General features: G+C 39.4%; 1 protein-coding gene across 2 annotated transcripts; it reads right to left on the bottom strand.

The window, feature by feature from the left end:
- Positions 1-578: 578 nt before the first annotated feature.
- LOC133650496 (carotenoid-cleaving dioxygenase, mitochondrial-like) lies at positions 579-24,563 on the bottom strand. 2 transcript variants are annotated; one of them, XM_062047810.1, is made up of 12 exons: positions 24,317-24,563; positions 17,063-17,267; positions 16,776-16,987; positions 15,278-15,393; positions 9,380-9,482; positions 9,179-9,307; positions 8,931-9,091; positions 8,692-8,859; positions 5,215-5,352; positions 4,863-5,045; positions 4,258-4,368; positions 579-698 (listed from the first exon to the last, which is right to left on the bottom strand). In XM_062047810.1, exons 1-12 carry the CDS (start codon positions 24,336-24,338, stop codon positions 582-584), a joined length of 1,665 nt encoding a protein of 554 aa, XP_061903794.1. In that variant the 5' UTR covers positions 24,339-24,563; the 3' UTR covers positions 579-581. The 2 variants fall into 2 exon arrangements, with proteins under 2 accessions (XP_061903794.1, XP_061903795.1); XM_062047811.1 differs by having other exon boundaries at positions 17,063-17,264; positions 24,317-24,458.
- Positions 24,564-24,577: the final 14 nt, after the last annotated feature.

The following is a 24,577-nucleotide window of genomic DNA, read 5'->3' as shown; positions in this document are numbered from 1 at the left end:
TACCTTTAAATTAAGCATTTATTGCTTGTGCCTGCTTCCTAATGTTAGACTTTAAAATTAAATATATGTTTCATTTGGATGTGGGTGGTATGTTGGTCGTGTACCCAGGATGCAAAGAGGGCAGGCAAAGTGCAGATGAATATGTACTTATTGACAACAACAAAAAATAGTGCATCAGGGAAAAGCACAGGAAGCATTTAGGTAAAGCTGTGCAGCATGGAAGTATGAAGCAAAAAAAAACAACAACACACACAATGTTCCAGCACCATACAAAAAAAACATGATTTAAGGCATTATTAGCTGTATTTAGACAGTTTTAATTGGATTAACATTTTTGTAAAAAGCACACAAAAGAGTAAAAAACAAGTTTGGTAGCACTTTGGCAGTTCTACAGTACACATGTAACATAATCCTACTACTATAAGAAGTATAAACAGTATGAAGAAATGCGTGGAACTTTGTAAGGCTTAAAGCAGCAAATGAGTTGAGTACCATCAACATAGTGGTTGTTTCATTGTATTATTTGGCTTATTGATATAATTATTATTGAGCACAGTGTAACATGTCGTAACAGACACCTTTTAAGCCGAGGCATTGAAGGTCCCATGGAAGCCGTAAGGCATGTTGACGGCTACGTTTGCTCTTCCCAACTCCTCGAACGTCTTGGCATTCAAAACCAGGAGGAATGTTCCTTTATCCTAAGGATAGGAGGAGAAAAAAAAACTTAAGCTCGGCGAGGAGGTTCAAAGCACCGGATGATGACAAAAACTCCCCTGACTTGGTCGGTTATTTCAAGTCCGCAAGCTGGCACCTGTCATTGATTACTTGCCAGAAGAGCGATTGCATTATTTGAATGGCACTTCTTTATTACACATGATGAGCTCGGGATCTGTGGCTTTAGAGTTTTAGATTATGTCTTTTTATTAATAAATGTGGAAGTACAATACTTAAAGGCCTACTGAAATGACATTGTCTTATTTAAACGGGGATAGCAGATCCATTCTATGTGTCATACTTGATCATTTCCCGATATTGCCATATTTTTGCTGAAAGGATTTAGTAGAGAACATCGACGATAAAGTTTGCAACTTTTGGTCGCTTATAAAAAAAGCCTTGCCTGTACCGGAAGTAGCGTGACGTCACAGGTTGAAAGGCTCCTCACATTTCCCCATTGTTTAAACCAGCAGCGAGAGCGATTCGGACCGAGAAAGCGACGATTACCCCATTAATTTGAGCGAGGATGAAAGATTTGTGGATGAGGAAAGTGAGAGTGAAGGATTAGAGTGCAGTGCAGGACGCCAGGGTGTATCTTTTTTCGCTCTGACCGTAACTTAGGTACAAGGGCTCATTGTATTCCACACTTTCTCCTTTTTCTATTGTGGATCACAGATTTGTATTTTAAACCACCTCGGATACTATATCCTCTTGAAAATGAGAGTCGAGAACGCGAAATGGACATTCACAGTGACTTTTATCTCCACGACAATACATCGGTGAAGCACTTTAGCTTCGGGGCTAACGTGATAGCATCGTGCGTAAATGCAGATAGAAACAGAAGAAACATGCCCCTGACTGGGAGGATAGACAGAAGATCAACAATACTACTATTACTTCTACTATCAGGAGACACCGAACCAAACCCTGGACCTGTAACCACACGGTTAATGCTGTCCAGCCTGGCGAAGCCTAGCAATGCTGTTGCTAACGACGCCATTGAAGCTAACTTAGCTACGGGACCTCGACAGAGCTATGCTAAAAACATTAGCTCTCCACCTACGCCAGCCCTCATCTGCTCATCACGACCAGTGCTCACCTGCGTTACAGCGATCGACGGCGCGACGAAGGACTTCACCCGATCATCGTGTGGTCGGCGGCTAGCGTCGGATAGCGCGTCTGCTATCCAACTCAAAGTCCTCCTGGTCGTGTTGCTGCAGCCAGCCGCTAATACACCGATCCCACCTACAGCTTTCTTCTTTGCTGTCTTCATTGTTCATTAAACAAATTGCAAAAGATTCACCAACACAGATGTCCAGAATACCGTGGAATTTTGAAATGAAAACAGACGCTGTTTGTATTGGGACACAATGGTGTCCCAATACTTTCGTTCAATCCGTGACGTCACGTGCAAACGTCATCATACCGAGACGTTTTCAGCCGGATATTTCCCGGGAAATTTAAAATTGCACTTTATAAGTTAACCCGGCCGTATTGGCATGTGTTGCAATGTTAAGATTCCATCATTGATATATAAATTATCAGACTGCGTGGTCGGTAGTAGTGGGTTTCAGTAGGTCTTTAATACTAGCGGTAATAATTGTTTGATACTTGTTTATAGTGACAAATGTGGGGTTTAAGACTTCAATATTGCTCAATTAAGGACACTTATTACACACACAGTACAGGCCAAAAGTTTGGACACACCTTCTCATTCAATGCATTTTCTTTATTTTCATGTCTATTTACATTGTAGATTGTCACTGAAGGCATCAAAACTATGAATAAATGTGCAGTTATGTACTTAACAAAAAAAGGTGAAATAACTGAAAACATGTTTTATATTAGAGTTTCTTCAAAATAGCCACCCTTTACTTTGCACACTCTTGGCATTCTCTTGATGGGCTTCAAGAGGTAGTCACCTGAAATGGTTTTCACTTCACAGGTGTGCTTGAAGCTCATCGAGAGAACGCCAAGAGTGTGCAAAGCAGTAATCAGTGCAAAGGGTGGCTATTTTGAAGAAACTCTAATATAAAACATGTTTTCAGTTATTTCACCTTTTTTTGTTAAGTACATAACTCCACATGTGTTCATTCATAGTTTTGATGCCTTCAGTGACAATCTACAATGTAAATAGTCATGAAAATAAATGCATTGAATGAGTAGGTGTGTCCAAACTTTTGGCCTATACTGTATGTCTAGCTTGTGTGTTATTGTGTACTGAGCTGACGTGTAGCTGTTGGCTCTTATGTTTACTTTTTGTAAATGACTTGAGTAAAATACAGTAAAAGATCAAACTTGTGTGCTTGTTGGAGGACATTTAGATGTTAACTGGCTGCACAAGTAAACACGCTGCAGACGATATCAAACATTTTTACATGCAAGACTATACTTGCTTTTTCGCCAATATCGAAGCAGGACACCTCTACTTAATATTTTAAATTCTAAATATAAGAGGGTATTTTTCATGATCTGATAAAGCCGCGGCGTCTAGAGATGTGTGCATGCAAACCAGTAGGTGGCGCCAAGGGACTTGTCCCCAAGCCAATTAGAGCAAACACAAGAGTTTAAAAAATAAAATAAAAAAATATAATAAATAAAATACAATGTTGAAAAATTATGCTAATTTTAGGATGATGTCATCACCAGTTGTTATTGCACTGACACTTAATCGTTTGATCTTTTAATATGTTGAAAAAGATTGTTCGTCTAATAGGCCGTGTTCACACTGCTGGTCAATTCCATTTTTTTTTGCCCATATGTGACCTGTATCAGCTTTTTTCATTTTAAAATCCCGGCCCAGGCCTCTTTCGTATGTGGATACAAGTCCGAAATGTATCCGCTGCTACTGCAGTCTGAACAATCGGGTCACGTTGATCCGACCAATACGCCATAAAAAAGCGATAAGCCTTGTAATCCTTCGCCAAAATAGACGGTTGCAAAATAAGTAGTTGACAAATGAGCAGAAAACAGGCAAAAATATTATATTTTGGGAAATCGCGCAAACGTTCCACCACTCCTGTCTCCGACTGCTCGCCCACACGCTCTTCCCAGCAGACGTCGAAGCAAACTGCGAGAGCCAAAATGCCTGCCCTCTTCTTTCTTAATCTTCTACACGCAATAATTTGGTTCAGAAAATGTTGACTTTGATTGCACAAAATCCTTGGAATTGCCACAAATGCGCCAGGACTGAGACCTACTAGACTTGGAGCACGTGTGACGCCATGACGTCACGTCTGCATGTGGGTCAGACTGCATTCACGTTAGATATCACTTTTTTTTATAATGTGAACGACTACATTAAAATATCGGATTTGCCAAAAAAAAAGTAAAAATCTGAATCGGGCATCCTACCTTGCAGTGTGAACGTAGCCATGGTCAGGTCAATATGGTCATTTCATTTTTATCAGTACCTGTCCTCACTGATTGGCTGGGACACGGTTCTACTCCAAGTCACCATTGCAAATGGGATTGTCTTGTGGACATTCAGAAAGTTTGCACAAGTGGAAGAAAAAAACTAAACGATATTGCTTAACATCTGACCTGTGAAGGCGAGAGAACCACGGACAGGATGACGCCATCGTCCTCCTCCACGGCGTCCGGTGAGGGCACAAAGACGGGCTCTGATGGGAACAGACCCTTCTGGTACCAGACCTAAAGTCACATGGGCATGAATGGTACTTGTAATGCAAATGGTCACGCCCACACCATTTGAAAATAAGGCACATTTTTGGGAGTTGACAGGTTTGCTATCACCTTAAGTCATCTTACAATGAACCAGGAAGTACCTTGCTAACTAACATTTGGGCGTAGGGTTTGATTTTTGCCACTCGATTAACACTCCCCAGTCAAAAGTACTACAATTGTACATCATTTGTGCTACGGTTATTAGTGGTGAATGTCTGTTGCATTAACAGTTACCTGGCTGCGCTGTTCTTGTCAGATCGTATACTGCTGATCGCAGAAACTTCTGCTTATTCACTCTCAAATCAACTGAGTTTATTACTCTTAATGTTAATACATGGCTGGTAATAGTACAACATTGCTCAAGTTTGCATCTCAAACTGCAGCTATGAGGTTTTTCTTTTAGTTGAAACATGTTTGTAAAGCAGTTACAAAAGATGAAACGGCATATAGCGCGCCCACACCTTCAGCATCTTGTCCTTCAGGTCCATCTTAAGCAGGGAGTCTCCAAACAAGTGCCGAAAGCCACAGCCATAGAAATAACGATACGGCTTTGTGTTGTATCGCTCGTAGTTGATGCGAGGGAACTCCAGGCCGCCATATTGGTGGAGGTCGTCACCATGGAGATCCTCGTGTTGACAGAACACCTGATGACCAAGCGAGGATCAAGTGGTTAAATGATCTTGCATGGTCAGCAAAGAGTCAACCTGTGAGTTTAGCAGCTTGGTTGTATTTTGGACTTTACTGTATTTGCTTACTGGTTAAATATTTCTTGCTGACATAACTAGAGTATTACAGTATAGTTTGTCAACGCACCCGAGTGTCACTGGTTTTGATGCATGTTGCTGTACTGGAAGAACGGGTGTTCAGGTTCTGGTCCGTTGGCGTTTCTTTAGTCACGTTTAGAGGTAAGACAAAGCGGCGAGGAAAGGCTCTGCTCATGCTGTTGTACACCTGCAAGGAAAAACTGCAGCGATACATGACTTGAAAATCTTCCTTTGCATTTTTTTTACACTATTTTTTAAAATTTAAACCGTATTTTTAGATTTGTTTTAATTTTGATTCACAACATACTGTAGTTTATCAAGATACTAATTTACCCCCAGTGCCTGTGTGAGCTCACCAATGTTGTAAAAGTCAAAGTTTTTAAGTCATTTAATACACTTAAATCTGGGGTGTCCAAACTTTTTGCAGCTTATGTTTGATATATTTTAAGGGGAAAAAAACCCTGCCTCTTATGAAGGGTCAAATGGGACAAAAACAATCTTTAAATAATTACTTAAATGTGTTTTTAATTAATTATATTCAACATTAAATACATAATTCTGTTATTAAATTAACCATTATTTTTTAATATTAAAGTACATTTAAATATACATTTTTAAATATTTCATGATTTAATTAATTATTTCATGATTTAAATAATTATTTCACAATGTAATTAATCATTTGATAATAAAATCAATACTTAATTACAGTAAATATTTAAAATATGTTTTAAATAACTAAATCATCAAATAATAATAATAATAATCAGAGAGGGACAAGTGGTAAAAAAAAATGGATGGATGGATTACTTAATGACACATTTAATTAATTATTTAAAGATTTTCTTAATTGAATTTTCTCCATAGCATCTGACCTATGTAAAATACAGTAGATGACAAAGTATATAATTCAGTGGTTCTTAACCTGGGTTCGATCGAACCCTAGGGGTTCGGTGAATCGGGCTCAGGGGTTCGGTGGAGGTCAAGACACACCCGACTCATCGTGTAAATAAAAACTTCTCCCTATCGGCGTATTACAGATACGACAACAGCAGAAGTCACACTGATTTACAGGTGTGTAATTTGTTGTGAGTTTATGCACCGTGTTGGTTTTGTTGTTTGAACAAGGTGATGTTCATGCACGGTTCATTTTGTGCACCAGTAATAAAACATGGTAACACTTTAGTATGGGGAACATATTCACCATTAATTAGTTGCTTATTAACATGCAAATTAGTAACATATTGGCTCTTAACTAGTCATTATTAAGTGCTTATTAATGCCTTATTCGGCATGGCCTTATTATAACCCTAACCCTCTAACCCTGGCCCTAACCCTCTAACCCTAACACTAAATTAAGTCTTTGTTACTTAGAATATGTTCCCCATACAAAAGTGTTACCAAAAACATAACTTTGTCTTGAATTTGAAAAAAAACATTTTATTTTTCACTAAAGAAGGGTTCGGTGAATGCGCATATGAAACTGGTGGGGTTTGGTACCTCCAACAAGGTTAAGAACCACTGATATAATTAGTACTATTATTAGTATAGTACATGTGAACTTTTTCTCATTTCAATAGTCTATTTTTTGCTCTTTTACAGCTGAAACAGTTTTATTTTTACTTTAATATATTTTGCAGGCAAATTAAAAAAAACTGTTGGTTACCAATGGCCCTCAGGCCACATTTTAGACCCTTTGAGCTGCTACTCAGTCAAATACAGCATCAGTAGCTTTGTGATATTTTCATTGGCAAGTGTCTGCAGTTTAGATACAGCACATCCAGAAGGTATTCATAGCTTTTACCTTTTTCCATAATTTGGTTATGTTACAGCCTTATGGAATGCATTCATTTCTGTCCTCAAAATTCTACACACAATAACCCATTGACGATGTGAAAATGTTTTCTAAAAATGTTTTGCACATTTATTAAAAATAAATAAAAATAAAAACATTCACAGCCTTTGCTCAATACTTTGTTGGTGCACCTTTGGCAGCAATTACAGCCTCAATTATTTTTTAATACGATGCCACAAGCTTGGAACACCTATCTTTGGGCAGTTTTGCCCATTCCTCTCTCCAGCACCTCTCAAGCTCCGTCATATTGGATGGGAAGCATTGGTTTTCATCCAGAATTTCTCTGTACATTGCTGCATTCATCTTTCCCTCTATCTTAACTGGTCTCCCAGTTTGTGCCGCTGAAAAACATCCCCACAGCATGATGCTGCCACAACCATGCTTCACTGTAGAGATGGTATTGGCCTGGTGATGAGCCGTGCCTGTCACGATGGGGGGGTCGCAGCTTGCTACGGGGTCGTTCTCCCAGAAATGTAGACGGACTACTCCGGACATGGCGTGCAGGTAAAAACATGATTTATTCTTAACAAAATCAAAGGAGTACAAAACAGAAAGCAAGCCGACAGAATAACGTGCCTGATCACACTCGAAGCTAAACTAAAACTTAGCATAAACTATGGATGAGAAAAACTTACTAACAGTAGCAGGAACAAACAAAAACTTACTTGTCAAGGCATGGAATGAGCAGAAAGAACAGGAACTATGGAGTCTTTAAACAGAAAATAACATAAAACATGTTCCAAACCACAGATCATGACAGTGCCTGGTTTCCTAAAAACATGATGCCTGGCATTCATGCCAAAGAGTTTAATCTTTGTCTCATCAGACCAGATAATTTTGTTTCTCATGTTCTGAGAATCTTTCAGGTATCCAAACTTGTTACTAAAAAATAGCATCCGTATGGCCACTAAACCATACAGGCCTGATTGGTGGATTGCTGCAGAGATGGTTGACCTTCTGGAAGATTCTCCTCTCTCCACAGAGGAATTCAGCCAAGGTGAATGCAGCAATGTACACCCTGAATGAAAACCAACATTTCTCATTCAACCTGATGGATTTTGAGAGGTGCTGTAAAGAGGAATGGGCGAAACTGCCCAAAGATAGTTGTGTCAAGTTTGTGGCATCGTATTCAATAATACTTGAGGCTGTAATTGCTGCCTAAGGTGCATCAACAAAGTATTGAGAAAATAATGAATACTAATAAACACAGGCTTTTTAGTTTTGTAGTTTTAATAAATTTGCTAAACTTTTTTGAAAAACCTTTTTACATCTTCATTATGGGGTAGTGTCTGTAGAATGTTGAGGACAAAAATGAATTGACTCCACTTTGGAATGAGGCTGGAACATAACAAAATGTGGAAAAAGTGAAGCGCTGTGAACACTTTCCAGATGCACTGTATTATTTGAACATTCTTGGCTGTCTCCTCCTGCTTCAACAGAACGGCACTGATACGCTTCTACGAATTGGCTAAACGTGCAGTCGTATGTTTGATGATTTATTTCTTTAATTTATCTAGTATCATCCACTTCTTCTTCTCAGCAATGTCTTTCACACTCACTTTCTTCCTTCCCATAGTTGGAACGCAGTGTTTTAAACCTTAGATATGATAAATGATGTAATGTGCAAAGCAAAAAGATTAGGAAAAGTGTCAAAAACGTAATTGTGCTGACCTCGTCAAGCGCTTCTCCCGACTTGCGTAAATTCTGAAGGAGGTAGATGTTGATGGCTTGGCCGTCATCTGAGCAGCACAGGTCCAACATCAAGAATCCATCCTCTTCGAAGGCGTTGATCTGATGGAAGGTGGCGAACGCTTTGGCGTAGTACTTCACCGGGCTGGCCTAAAGGGAGCAAAAGGCTAATTTTTTAGACATGTCGGAGTAATTCCTTCAACCTAACAGGGACCTCTCACCTCACCAGTACGCTTGTCTATGACGTGCAAGATGGTTTCTAGGTTGGGGTCCCAGTAGATGGCGTCAGAGAAGGTCTTTCCCCTCATTTTACAAGTGACTATCCTCAACAAGTCCATTTTAATTGGCTGCTCAATAAACACCACAAAGTTCTCCGACATAGCTAGAGAGTAGATGCATTAATTTAAAAAATATGCAAATTTTTTTAGGACATTAAAAACTGCCCAGCGGCCGTTAGATGCTTGCTTACCAAAGCTGTGGTAGTAGGAGGGTTGAGACTTGTTAGCAGGTAGGATGGAACAGAGGATTTTGGCACCTTTCAGGGTGTCCTCTTGGTCGGATTTCTCAGGAGGAATACTAATGATGTTGTACGTGGTTCCTGGAATCGAGAGAAAATCACACAAAACAATGCAAAACGTGCTTTTCACGCGTAGCAGTGATGATTACGGACCTTTACCACCATAGGAGTTGCCCATATTGAAGGTGGTACCATCGGGGGCATAGTGAGGGTGGGCGGTGGCTCCGTTAACAGCAATGAACTTGCTCCAGTCTACCTAGGGTGCAGAGCGGTGAATGAGAAGAATCACTTTCCTTTTTGAATTTCTTATGCTTGTAACTTGTAATCATGAGGTCAGAGCGCCACCCCACAGCAGTGTGTGAGCAGGTTGGGTGTCTAGTGTGAGGAGGCTAAGTATGGTTCTCAGTAAACATGCTAACAAGGCCTTCTTCAATCAATAAATGATAAAATTGCCAACATTTTACGTTTGTTTTTTGTTAATTGTTGTTGGTTGGACTGTTAATAGCCGATCGGTCAAATAATCCAATCCCAAAGAAGAATTAATAGCAACAGCAGAATAACATTGGTGAAAATGCTCTAGGTGTGCCGCTCCTCCGACTTCTGGGTTGCAATCACGTGACCTAGAGGCACTTCCAGGTTTCAGGTGGCGGTCTAGAGTCTCATTCCCCCTGATTTCCACAGGATGAGTCACAGCTGCGGTGCGTAATCGCCATGGCGGCGGACACTTTCCGTTTTTATTCGAGTAAATGTGTCCATTTCCACCGCTTGTGGTACGGTACCACCATGGCACTCCCGTTCTGCACTCATGCTCTAAATCAGTGTTTTTCAACCACTGTGCCGGGTGCCGTAGGAGAATATGTAATTTCCCCTATTTGGGTTAAAAATATTTTTTGCAAACCCGTAATAATAATCTGCAAATGTGCCGTTGTTGGGGACGGCGTGGCGCGGTTGGCAGAGTGGCCGTGCCAGCAACCTGAGGGTTCCTGGTTCAATCCCCACCTTTTACCAACTTCGTCACGTCCGTTGTGTCCTTGAGTAAGACACTTCACCCTTGCTCCTGATGGGTCGTGGTTAGCGCCTTGCATGGCAGCTCCCACCATCTGTGTGTGAATGGGTGAATGTGGAAATAGTGTCAAAGCGCTTTGAGTACCTTGAAGGTAGAAAAGCGCTATACAAGTATAACCCATTTATCATTTGAGTGTCGGTGCTGTCTAGTATAGTAGAGTAACCGTGTAATACTCTTCCATATCAGCAGGTGGCAGCAAGTAGCTAAATGCTTTGTAGATGTTGGGAACATGGTTTGTCGTGATCACAATATGCTTAAACTAAAAATAAACAAAAGGTGAGTGCCGCTAAGAAAAGGCATTAAAGCTTAGGGAAGGCTATGCAAAACGAAACTAAAACTGAACTGGTTGCAAAGTAAACAAAAACAGAATGCTGGACGACAGCAAATACTTACAGTGTGTGGAGCAGACGGCGTCCGCAAAGTACATCTGAACAAGACATGACAATCAACAATGTCCCCGCAAAGAAGGACAGCGACAACTTAAATGGCCTTGATTGCTAAAACAAAGCAGGTGCCTGGAATAGCGCTCAAGGAAGACATGAAACTGCTACAGGAAAATACCAACAAAACAGGAAAAGACAAAATAGAAACGCAAGACAAGAACTAAAACATTACACACAGGAAGACACCAAAAAACTCCAAATAAGTCAGGGCGTGATGTGACAGGTAGTGACAGTACACCTACTTTGAGAGCTATTGTGATGCATAGTTGGTTATGGTTTGAATTCATATCCAACAAATGCGAGAACAACTTTTTATTGTCAATATCGGCTACTGAGTTTCATTTTTTTATGTTTTCTGCTGGTGGTGTGCCTCCGCATTTTTTCAATGAAAAAAATGTGCCTTGGCTCAAAAAAGGTTGAAAAACACTGCTCTAAATAAACGCAGAGCTTCTATTTTTAAAATCTGCTTGTGTTGGACAGGAAGCCATGCACAAACACAACAAATTATACGGTTTATTTTCAGAATAAAATAGTCCGTCTTCAAGGCGGATTGTATTTTACACTTTGAAACGTCCTAATGGGCGGGGAAGGACATGAAGTCATCTTGTCCAGGGTTTTCATACGTAATTTCACCTTGTTGACCCAAGTGCTGATTCTGAAGCTCCAAAATAAAGAGTCATATACAGGCATATCCCTGGCAGCTATGCGGGCATATGGGCTCCTGTGTCAAATACCAGCTGATACGGAGGGGCGTGGTTCATGGGAGTTCTGTGTTTCTACAACGCTCGCCGGGGATGTCGTCACTGTTTGTGTTGTCGCTCGCTACAAAGAAAATAAAGTGGTCGTTCTGCAATAAGGCAAAACAGTTGTCTTTTTCTTGAGACGTTCTGCGGTGTTTACTTCAGTGTTTACTTTATCACATGGTTATGCACGGATTTGCAAGCTCCACGCCGGAGCAGCAACAGAACGGCGGTGGGGATTGCCGGATGACAGAAGGCGGTGATGTCCCATAGAGGTTACGTTTAGCTGGCGTTCCGCATCCTGTGGAAATCAGGGGTTAAGCTACTGTTTATTTACCTGCACACGTGCACATTTGGCTGTGTTTTGAAAGGTCAAGAGGCAAATATATACAGTAAGCGATCATGGAAAAATATTTAAAATAGGATGGAGTAGGTTTATACAGTATTAGGAAAGAATATTTAAACAATTCATCACCACCAAGACCTTCTGCTCGCCTCAACCTCACTTCCTTCGACACTTACAAGGATTTAAAGAAGAAATGATTGGACTGCAGGAGGTCATCCTCGGTGTAGTAGGGTTACGATCAGTGTTGGGATTAACGCGTTACAAAGTAACACTGTAACGCCGTTAGTTTCGGCGGTAACTAGTAATCTAACGCGTTATTTTTTTATATTCAGTAACTCAGTTACCGTTACTACATGATGCGTTACTGCGTTATTTTACGTTATTTTTTATGTAGTATCGGCTAGAAACAGATGCGCTGCGGTGTCTTTCTTCTAAATCTTTCCCTGTCACACGCCGGAGAGAAGAAAAGAGGCGTGTGTCTGGGTGTGGGGAGGGGAGGCACACACGTGATCCGCGGTTTGATATATAAAACAAAACAAAAAGGTTGTGTAGTAGAATTTCTGACCTTTGACCTATATTGCATGTCTATCAAGAATGTACGCTCATTTAATTTCTCTTCTATTCTGTGCCAGTGGGACAAAGGTGAATATGGAGTTGTGCCAACCTGTCTACAGAATGTTTAGAATTTCCAAATATGACTAAGAGATACAAGGTTGTTTTGGAACAGACAAAACCAAAACAAAACAATCATGACGCATTAGATAACAAACAATGACGCACAAGAGACATATAAAAAATGGCAGAAGACCGGAACTCGACAGTGATTTTGGCTTGTGTGTGTCTTGTTTACTCCGGAGTAACATGTGGTCTGTCTGCACGGCTAACTTAATTCAAACTGCACTTCTGATAATGGGTAAATAAATTTGTTGTACTAAACTACTTTTGTTGCCTGTTTAAGCTTCGGACAATCCACTACAGTTGTTCGCATGCACGTTCAGTCCACACACAGTGTGGTCATGGTGAGCGGAGTAACGGAAGAGCTTGAACGCCCCGCGCCATTCAATCAGTGTGTTTATAGTAGCAGACTCTGTTGTGCAAAACGAGGGTTTTAAACACATGCTGAACGTGCTTGAGCCACGTTACGACATCCCGTCGCGCACCTACTACAGCGCTAAGATTGTGCCAGATCTTTATGAGCATGAGAAGAAAAAAGTTGTGGATGAACTATCCAGAGCATCATCTGTTGCGCTCACGACAGACTGGTGCACGTCCAGGGAAACTATGTGACGATAAGAGCTCACTTAATCACAGCAGACTGGCAGATGAGCAGACACGCCCCCTCTACGAGAGTCACCTTGCGCAGGTACTGACACAAGCAGTGGAGGAATGGAAGATAAAGATTTCCCAGTCACACGTGATAATGCCAAAAATCAAATAATTGCAGTGAATGAGGCAGGACTGGGACCACAGATAGGTGCTTTGCACATATAGTGAATTTGGCATCACATCTCAGTCAATAGGATGGATCAGGAAGGAGGTTTCCTAGCACAACAGCTGCTCATGAAAGCAAGAAATACTAAAGCTGCCTACTCATAAAGCTCATACATGATGTCCCAACGAAGTGGAACTCCACTTATGATATGTTGCAGCAGCAGGCAGCTATATACTCTGCATTGACCCACAAGACCCTGAAGAAAAATGTCAAATACATCATCAACCTGTCTGATGATGATGTGAGAGTGGCAGAGGAGGTCCTCCAGGTGCCTAAACCCCTCAAAAGTGTTACATCTGAAACTTCACCATCTGTGTCAATGATCCTGCCACTGAAAACAAGGACTCTACAATCCATGACTCCAAGTGTGGAAGACAGCAGCATCACTCCAGATGTCAGGCTTTATTTCACTATCTATGTCTCAAGGAAGATGATGTGCCTTCTTATGTTGCACTTTCAGTTGTTTTTTATTAATGGTCATTGGTCCAAGTTTAAAGAAAGGAGAAATGCCTTTTTATGTTGCACTGTTTTTCATTAATTATGTTAAAATGCAAATAAAAATGCATGTCAAGTTGATCAACAGATTGTATTATTCTCCAGTGCAATAACAGTACTGAAATGAAGGCTAAAAGGCCATTAATGGGAGCTTTAAAAAAAAAGAAGAAAAAAAGAAGTAACTAAATAGTTACTTTTCACAGTAACGCATTACTTTTTGATGTAAGTAACTGAGTTAGTAACTGAGTTACTTTTGAAATTAAGTAACTAGTAATTGTAACTAGTTACTGGTTTTCAGTAACTAACCCAACACTGGTTACGATGACCTCTCAAAGGGGTTTCAACAAGTTATGTCTCACTTTGTTTTTTTCACAAAACAGTGAGTTTAACCTTGTTGTTAAGGTTGAGTAATGTTGATTATATAGTTTCTGTATATTCGAGCAAAAAGTTGAATGCCATAGTTTGTTTTTGTTACTTTTGGATTTTAAGTCTGTTTTTTACATAGGTTTTGTATGTGTTCCATAGGCGAGCGAATTAATGTACTATATCAGTATACTGTTGAGCAAAACAAAGAACAGTCAAACCCATGATCCCACTGTGAGGCATGAATGCTACCGTGCTGCTAAATACGGACATGTATTTGTTAAATATGTTCTTTATATTATACAACATAATAATAACATGGTAATAACATAAAAAACATAAAATGTTAATAACTCAAGAACTATAACACTTATACCAAAGCTTTTTGCAGCACAAACGATTGAGACAAGTTTGGGGAGATTTTAAGAAGGTAGTGTTATAATTTAATTTGTTATAAACCTAAAATCTACAATAGTTAGACCCAAACAAAAATTGCAGCACAAACCAGCACAAACGATTGGGACAGCTTTGGTAAGATGTTGACATGGTTGTAAGGCCTCGTTATGAATAACGACACAAACGAACATGTTTGCTGCACAAACCAGCACAAATGGGGCACAAACGAATGGGACAAGGTTGGAGTGATTTGGACAAGGTGGAAAGCTAACTTCACACAGGTGCTGGTTAACCATCATGTGAATTAAGCTGCAAAAAAGTTAAGCCTTTTAACGTAGTAGAAATCGCCCCCAAAATCAAATCAGTTTTTCTTTATCCCGTTTTGGACATTTCCTGAAAGTTTCATCACAATCCGCCCATAACATAGCAGGAGGGATCAGTGACATAGTGATTTTGTTTCTTATATTTAGCAAGTATTCAGACCCCTCTGGCTACCACACCTCAATGCCACACTCACAGATATATTGCAGTCCATTGGGAAACAGGTTTGAAAAGCATCCTCATAACCTTTAATATGAGGTGTAAACGTGACAACATGACATTTTTAAACAAAAACATTTTATTAAGAAATACGAAATAAAACAATATAATATTTGGTGAATAATACATTTCATTGAATTGCCTTTAGTGTTGTGTGTTTTGTTGTGTACCTGTTGTAGTGTTTCTAGGTTGTCTGGGTCCACCCTGTGCATCAGGTGGGTCTCTGTGCTGACATAGTAGTCTCCCTTGTATTTCACAAAGCTGACGTTGGCATTGTCTGTGGGCTCTAGAATGGACAAAGACACATGACAACTGCAGTGTTTGAAAGTGGAAGTCTTCAGTGTTCATTCTGCAGGACTCGCTTATAAACAAAATGTCTGCTCTCCTCTCCGGTTACTGCAGTACAGTCTCTTGCATAATAATGTTTGTGGTGACCTCCAACACAGACAATGTTAGAAAACAAACTTTACACAAACACTTAGTGGGTAAAAGGTTTAGGACACAAAATAGCTAATCATTGTCAAGTGCTACAGGACATTGTTGCAGTAATATTGCATTATTATTACACAGAAGTGGTAGGATAAAGTATTGCTGTTTGGACAAAAAGTACTAAGACAAGTCAAATGGGCCACCACAGAATCAACGCAATGTGCATGCCCAAGAAATATCAATGCAAAATGTACGATAAAATGAAATATACAATAAAGTAAGCCAAGCATCCTGCACATTAATCTGATTTGCATATTCAATATATACATTTTCAAAGATTAACTTAAACTACCTTTAATGATTTACCCTGAAAAACAGTACATTGAATCATTCAGAAATATTATAACAACGGGAAAAGCACTTTCCCGTTGTTTATTAATAAATCCCCCTTTTTACCTCACGCTGCTACCTCGTTCGTCTGCATCCTCAAAATCACAACAACCTCTGGCGTCAATGCTTGACAATATCTGTTATAAACTGTAAGTAGGCTAGACTAAATTATTGAATACGATTAAAATCAAGAGTAAGATGACTAATTCAGTGGTAATATGTGAGTTGGCCGCAGGCACCTCTGTAATAGAAAAGTTGGGCCATGAGGTCAAAAAGATTAAGAACCTATGATCTGTGCTAGTGTAGTGTCTATGTGTGTTTCGTTTTATTCAGTCATCTCTTGTAAGCACTTCACTCTCTTTGTCCCTGTGGGTGGAGGCAGGGCCTCTAGAATACACATACAGAGAAGTTAAGCCTCTTAATGTAGTAGAAGAGATCAAGATTTCCCACAAAATCAAATCAATTGTTCCTTATCCTATTTCAGACATTTCCTGAAAGTTTATATAAAACTGCCCATGATTTTTTAAGTAATGTTGTTAACTAACAAACAGACAAACCCTGACCAATACAAGACAGGATGACTTACCTTGTAGGATTATCAGATTTGAATGTGAAAAACTTGAGTTTATTTTTTAAGAGATTTTTAACGAGCAAATGCCACCAACTTCACTTCTTCCCAGCAAACTTTGTACATAATAATAATAATCCAGATGTGTAAGGTCACTAATGTTGGGCTTAAGAAAGGAACACCATCTATGTTCTCCAAATATGTTTGACGCAACAAGCTTTGCTCTTAAAAAGCTGAAACTGTCCCTCAGTGCTAGAAATAGTATCCATGTTAATACTCACTCAGGATCTCAAAGCGAGAGAAGAATCGCTGAAAGATGTTCTTACAAGGGTCGGGCATGGTTATGGTACCAAACTCTGAAATAACGATGCGGTCTTGCTCGCTGTTCTTCGTGTAGGCGTCGCTGTGCAGAAACCGACTCCTATATGTCACCTGACCTTCCTTCACTTTGAACTGGTGTAGCAGAGCCATGCCATCAAACCAGTGGTTGTAGCTGGGTCCAAGGAAAAGCATTATAACATGTGTCCTTTTCAGTGAAATACACTAACACGTGTTTCAATCCACTCACTGAGTTTCTCCAAACTCAAACTTCCCAGGGCCATTTCGGAGCAGGCTGCCGTCGATCCAGTGGGGAATCATACCTTGTACCTCGGCAGGGATGGGATCAGGTGTCTCTTCTGCAGTGCGGACCAAAGGAGCGATGGTCTCCAAACCTTTTAGCGCTGCACTGGTGTCTCCCGTCACCTTACCGTTGGTCTTGTCCGCACACACTACTGGGGCATCAACACCATTAGAATGACATCATGTACAGTATTTTATTGAAATATTATTGTGGCAAAACTACAGTATTTGTAAATGCGTATCTCAATCTGTGTGTGTAATCAGATCCAAATGGCCGTGTTTTAATTTGTGTCTGTGTTTAGATTTGTGTGTGTGTGTGTGTAACAAGGCTGAAGTTAGATTCAAATGGTGGGCGATAATGATTGTCGATACCAGACTGATACTTTTCACTTCAAATGTCCTAGTCATTGAATAATGTTGTCCCAAATCAACGACAAAAACCAGCAATGTAACGATAAAATGAATCTAAATGTTGCATAAAGATTTATTATAACTAAGTTTATGGTGTGGGAAATATTTCATTTATTTGCAAAAATGAAATAAAGTTACATTTAACCCTTATTTCACCATGTAGACCTCATTAGTTCAGGTCCAGATTAAAAACAACTGCAGGGTTGCTTTTAATGATGGTATAGGGTGTGGGGGGCGTGGCTAGGGGCGTGTTCAATATGACATCATTATATAATTTGCTTAACAGGCGATGATGCATATATTTTCTTTAAAAAGGCTAAAAAAAACGTATATAAATTTAAAAACAAATCTGTGTTATTGGTAATGAGTATCACTGAGCATGAATTATTTTGTTATTATATTGTCTTGCTCTGTCTTTATAATAGTTATTATTGTACATTGTAACACAGGCCGTATACTAGTGGTGGCTACTGGTCTTTCAAGTAGGGGAAGCTAGCATCTATCCATCCATTTTCTACTGCTTGTCCCTTTCGGGGTCGCGAGGGGTCGCTGGAGCCTTTCTCAGCTGCATTCAGGCGGAAGGCGGCGTACACCCTGGACAAGTCGCCACCTCATCGCAGGGCCAACACAGATAGACAGACAACATTCACACTCACATTCACACACTAGGGCCAATTTAGTGTTGCCAATCAACGTATCCCCAGGTGCATGTCTTTGGAGGTGGGAAGAAGCCGGAGTACCCGGAGGGAACCCACGCAGTCACGGGGAGAACATGCAAACTCCGCACAGAAAGATCCCAAGCCCGGGATTGAACTCAGGACCTCCAGCTGCTCTGTAAACACGTGTACAATCTTCAATTGCAGATAAAAGATGCTAGATTTTACAAAGAACATGCCACTAAAAAGGTAGTAAAATTCTCCATATCAACTGGAACAACAGAGTGACAATTGAAAAATGCAATGGCAGTGTTTTATATATCATTTTGCTGTCAATCAAAAAGGGATTCAGCCTAAGACTAATCATCCAATCATCTTGTGGAAGATGGTGTTCTGTCGATAACCGCTACCCATCAATGTCTGCTACCCAATGTGCACGCGCTTGCGCACAACAGGAAATTTTTCAGAAATTTGTCTTGGACAAATTACTCATCGAACCAGCTGCCTCGTATGCCTTGTGTACTAGTAAGTAGTGATTTAAAAAAAAAAAAAGATATTTCGATGTATCTTCTGACCAGCAAGCATGTAGACATTACCCTAGCAGGCACGATACATTGATACAATGCTGATCATACATACATGCCCTTTAAAAATGACTTTGAAACAACGTTGCAAAATAGTTGTATTCGTAAATTGAGACAATGTTGATGTCTAACATTGGATCCTTGCTGTTGGTTGGGAAATGACCACATTGCAATAGTCAAATCAACGTCACAACCTGACATTGAATAAACCTCATCAAAAAGCATGTTGTTTCAACATTCTATTTATGTTGTAGAATATTAGTTGGGAAATGACCAAAATTCTATGGTCGAATCAACCCAACATTGATTAAACGTCCTTAAAAAGCATGTTGTTCCAACTTTAAGTAGGAGTTGCTCAATATCAGAACCTAATTCAACGTTATTTCAATGTCTTGTGCCTGCTGGGTACAGCGTGAGAACGTGCACATTGCATATTAACGGACAGTGAGCTAGTAGACAAACACGACGTGATGAAGTTCACATTGACGCAAACAACGATAGCTTACATTTTCGTTTTAATTCCCATTTTACGCTTTTTTCGAGGAAGCAGCGAAATTCAACAGAACACTGGGTGTCCAGTCATTGCCTGTCGGGGAAACCCTTAACTGTATTTAAAGTTTTTAAATCTGGACTAGATTATCTCATTGACCCTGAAGAAAACAAAGACAACACTATTATTCGTGAAACATATAGTCTATCTTGGAAATTAATGATAATTATTGTTTTAAATATGTGGGCTCTGTACCGAGGATGTCGTTGTGGCTTGTACAGCCCTTTGAGACACTTGTGATTTAGGGCTATATAAATAAACATTGATTGATTGATTGATTAAATGCAACTGTCTTGCTTTGGCAAGCCATTTCAGAAGGGATGTTCCCGATCAGCGTTTTGTAGCTGCCGATTCCGATACTGATCATCTGTGAGTGGGATCAGCCGATACCAATATCAATACTGGTCACATGTATTAACAGTAAATGTTAACAAATGTTAACAGTTTTTTTATTAAATACAAGTGTTTGATCACAAAAAAGTCAATAGTACACAATAACCTCACCAAATCAAAAACTACTATCTACTACTCTTAAAAGTCATTTGTTTTTTGCCCTCATGTGTCCAGGGAATTATTCCCTGAATTTGTAAACAAGCTATATTAAGCTACATGTACACCATTGTGGTTGGCACTGGGAGCAAAGTGTCTTGCCCAAGGACACAACGGCAGTGACTATGATGGCGAAAATTGGGGTCAAACCAGGAACCCTCAAGTTTTTGGTCGGCCATTCTACCATCTGAGCCACCCCGCCCCAGTGTACAACTGGAATGTGTGATATTATACTACCAGCAAGTCACTGTATGACAAAAGATTATTATAGATAGATTAATATATTTATTATAATGAATAGAAATATTGCCTTGACAACCATTTAAAACAATGTTTGTTGTCATTATTTTGCACTACAGTGGTGACAAAATTATTTCAAGATCATAACAATTCAAGTAAAAGTATCAGTCTGGTATCGACTATATGTATCGTCCACCATTCGATCTGCCACAGTACAAGTGTAGCAAAAGTTATCACACACACACACACACACACACACACACACACACACACACACACACACACACACACACACACACACACACACACACACACACACACACACACACACACACACACACACACACACACACACACAGACAAATCTAAACACAGACACACACAGACAAATCTAAACACAGACACACAAATAAGAACACAAAAACATGGGTGCCATAACACACAAAGATTGAGATACACATTTGCAAATTGTTTTGCTACAATATTATACTCCATAATGTACAATGTAAAAGTGAAACATCTGTGTCTAATAAGATGCAATGAGGACATCGCACATGTACGCACACACACACACACACACACACACACACACACACACACACACACACACACACACACACACACACACACACACACACACACACACACACACACACACACACACACACACACACACGCACGCACGACACACACACACACACACACACACACACACACACACACACACACACACACACACACACACACACACACACACACACACACACACACACACACACACACACTTCTGATCCATCATGTTTGTGTTGGCATGTGTCATGTGTCACCCCAGTGCAATAAAGGATTTTTGGATAGCAAATATTAGTCAACATATGAAATCCTGCGCGGTCACATTGGAGACACTTTTGTTGTGATGCCTGGCTGGAGATGGAAGCAACTCCCAAAACAGACTGATTGTGTTAAAGAAGACATCTGACTTGAATTTATCTTAAGTCCAGTCCAAGCTGTTGTTTTTGTTCGCTTGCGTGCAAGAAATGAAAATGTATCTGTTTCTAGATCTTAAATATTCTCCAGAGATGCTGGTTCTCAGAAGGATATGATCTTCTCTGGCATGTGAACACATAAACAGTTATCATATTCATAGTCAGAGTAAATATTTGGACCATAGTACACTTACACAACATTACATTATTAGCATTTACAACTGCGTGGGACTGTATATATACATCGATAGATACATATTAATCACCACATCTAACATTGTAAAATATTATTATACAAAGTATTGAACTTGATTAAATAGTACAATAACATTATAGTATGTGTATGTTTTAAGTATAATATCCAGGCAGAGAATTTAAAGTACAAGTAGCAAATTATATTGGAACACTAATAAATTACATTGGAAAATAATACACTAGCTATATATAAGTAATTTGTTATACATATTAACATGGAACGATTATATTTGGATGTATTTATAGTACTTTTATTTGTACATCTAAAATTGGGACAGTAATACTGTGGTGTTGCTTATGTATACGTAGTACAGTGGGGCAATAACACTGTATTCATTTCTTGATAAGTGGGACAAATATACAGTTTATCTTAATGTTTTATACACAGGTATTACTAACTGTTTTAATACACTGGGGTGGATAATTGTCTAATATTAGAAATACAATACTGTCAAAAATACTATTTTTGTACTGTACTCAACGGTGTGAGAAAAAATAGCATACAATACTAGTATTGTAAATTACTGCATTAGATTTACATAGTAGTTTTAGTACTTTTACCTGTACATACTACCACTGGTTTTGTAATACTGAAGTATTAGTAACACACCAGTAGCACTTTCACTATTCTAAACATTGGGATGACAATACTGTAGTAAGTATACAGTATACGTTCAAAACAGTGGGGGCAATAATTAAGTATTATAGCTATGCAAATCAAGTACATGTAAACATTTGGAAAGTACAGTAACACTGTACTGTAAAAGAAAAGTATTACTTACACTGAACATTTGGGAGTTATACATACGTTTTATGTTAAAAGTGTCAGCTTTCGTTAAGTACTTAGTTATACCTCTGAACATGGCACAATTACATAGAGAAACTACATTTGTATTTATACAGTAGTACTTTTACCTGTCCATCCGAACAATGGGACAGTAATACTGTATTATTACATACAGTATATACAGTGAGGCAATATTACCCAATTCTTTCTTGACAAGTGGGGCAATTATACATGTATATTCCAACTATTTAAAACTATACACATGGTATTTGTCAGGACCACACCCTCACTCCAGAGATCCTCATCTCCAGTCTATTAACTACTCTCATCTGCTGATTGCCTCACAGCCAATCAGACTCTGCCATTCCACACTCCACCTGTGACTCATTACCAAACATCTATAAATATACCTTCCTCAATTTGTTGCTGAACAATTTTTGCCTTTGACTAAGTTTTTGCCTATACTCTCTTGTACCTTTGCTTGAACTGCAGTAAAACCTTTGAAACCTGCACCTGCATCCAAGAATGTCATTACAGTATTACACACCTAAACAACGGGGTGGTAATAGTGTAATTTTAGTAATGCAATACTGTCAGAAATACTATAATTGTACTATAAATGTGACAATAAGGTTGTGAGTTCAAACCCCGGCGGAGTCATACGAAAGACTATAAAAAAATGGGACCCATTACCTCCCTGCTTGACACTCAGCGTCAAGGGTTGGAATTGGGGGTTAAATCACCAAAAATTATTCCCGGGCGCGGCCACCGCTGCTGCTCACTGCTCCACTCACCTCCCAGGGGGTGATCAAGTGTGATGAGTCAAATGCAGAGAATAATTTTGCCACTATCAGTGGTACTTTAACTTTAACTTTAAACATAAGATGTTTACTCTGAGCATTACTCATAGTATTGTAAGTACTATCTATTAAATACACAGGAGGGGCTATTGCACCTGATGTACAATACATATAGTATTACTTACTTGTACATCTTAACATGGGTTTGTAGTACTGAAGTATTAGTAGCACTTACACTTTCTACATATCCCATCAGGCACAAGACATTGATACAACATTGATTATACATACATGTCCTTTAAAACTGACTTATAAAAAACAACGTTGCAAAATAGTTGTATTTTTAAATGGAAACAACGTTGATGGGAATTGAACACATTTCAATGGTAAATTAAACCAACGTCACAACCTGACATTGAATAAACGTAGTCAAAAAGCATGTTGTTTCAACGTTGCATTTGTGTTGTAAAATATAATAATAATAATAATAATAATACCTGGGATTTATATAGCGCTTTTCTAAGTACCCAAAGTCGCTTTACATGTTAAAAACCCATCATTCATTCACATCTGGTGGTGGTAAGCTACTTTCATAGCCACAACTGCCCTGGGGTAGACTGACGGAAGCGTGGCTGCCAATTTGCACCTACGGCCCCTCCGACCACTACCTATCATTCATTCAACATTCATTCACCGGTGTGAGTGGCACCGAGGGCAAGGGTGAAGTGTCCTGCCCAAGGACACAACGGCATGGTAAGAGGCGGGGAGCGAACCTGCAACCCTCAGGCTTCTGACACGGGCGCTCTACCCACTACGCCATGCCGCCCCATATTGGTTGGAAAATTACCAAAATTCAATGGTCGAATCAACGTCAGAACCCAACATTGATTAAACGTCGTCAAAAAGCATATTGATCCAAAGTTAGGTTTGGGTTTGATGTTTGACAAGACATTAAAACGTTGTTTTAATGTCATTAAAACATTGTTTTAATGTCTTGTGCCTGCTGGGACTACTGTACTACACTGTAGTTATACACAATATGCAAACATGAACTAGAGCTGTGATAAAATATTATAGCTATGCACATCAAGTAAACATGTAACATGCAAATGTAAACATTTGGATATGATACTGTACTATGCAGGAGAAGTATTATTTACACTAAACATATATACATAAGTATTACTTCTAAAAGTATGAGTTTAAGTAGTATATAGACATTTAACCAATATGCATCTTAAAAATGTAGCTACTGAAATAAAGACGATGATGATGATTTTAGCTGGCAGTGATGACAAAGTACACCAAGTACAGACGTCACACTTCTTCAAGTGAGAATATTTGCAAGACAAAAATGTCACTTGTAGAGCATTGGAAGCGTCTTACCTCCATTATTGACCGGAGACATGATAGATAGATGGATCTAATCTAATCCGTATAGTCCTGTTGAAGTGATGCGCATCATGCAGTCAGAGGGAGCCAAGTTCTGCCGACGAGCTCCCTGTGTCGCTGTTGCGTAACATCCCCATTACGTAAAAATCCCTCTCGGCCATGGCACAGTAACTGGCGTGAATACAATTACTGCACCTGCAGCAGCACTCAACGTCTGTATTCTTCTTCTAATGAAAATCAAACGTTCTTAAGAGT

This window comes from Entelurus aequoreus, linkage group LG05 (assembly GCF_033978785.1).
Source record: "Entelurus aequoreus isolate RoL-2023_Sb linkage group LG05, RoL_Eaeq_v1.1, whole genome shotgun sequence".
Classification (NCBI taxonomy): domain Eukaryota; kingdom Metazoa; phylum Chordata; class Actinopteri; order Syngnathiformes; family Syngnathidae; genus Entelurus; species Entelurus aequoreus.
This window is presented reverse-complemented; position numbering and strand designations above follow the sequence as displayed.

Excerpts from the sequence above, each read along its gene's own strand:
- LOC133650496 (XM_062047810.1), bottom strand. The coding sequence starts at position 24,338 with ATGTCTCCGGTCAATAATGGAG. Across the intron at positions 9,483-15,277 it reads ACCTAGAAACACTACAACAG|GTAGACTGGAGCAAGTTCAT; the intron begins GTACACAACAAA and ends TCTGCACCCTAG. Across the intron at positions 4,369-4,862 it reads TGAAGGACAAGATGCTGAAG|GTCTGGTACCAGAAGGGTCT; the intron begins GTGTGGGCGCGC and ends ATGTGACTTTAG.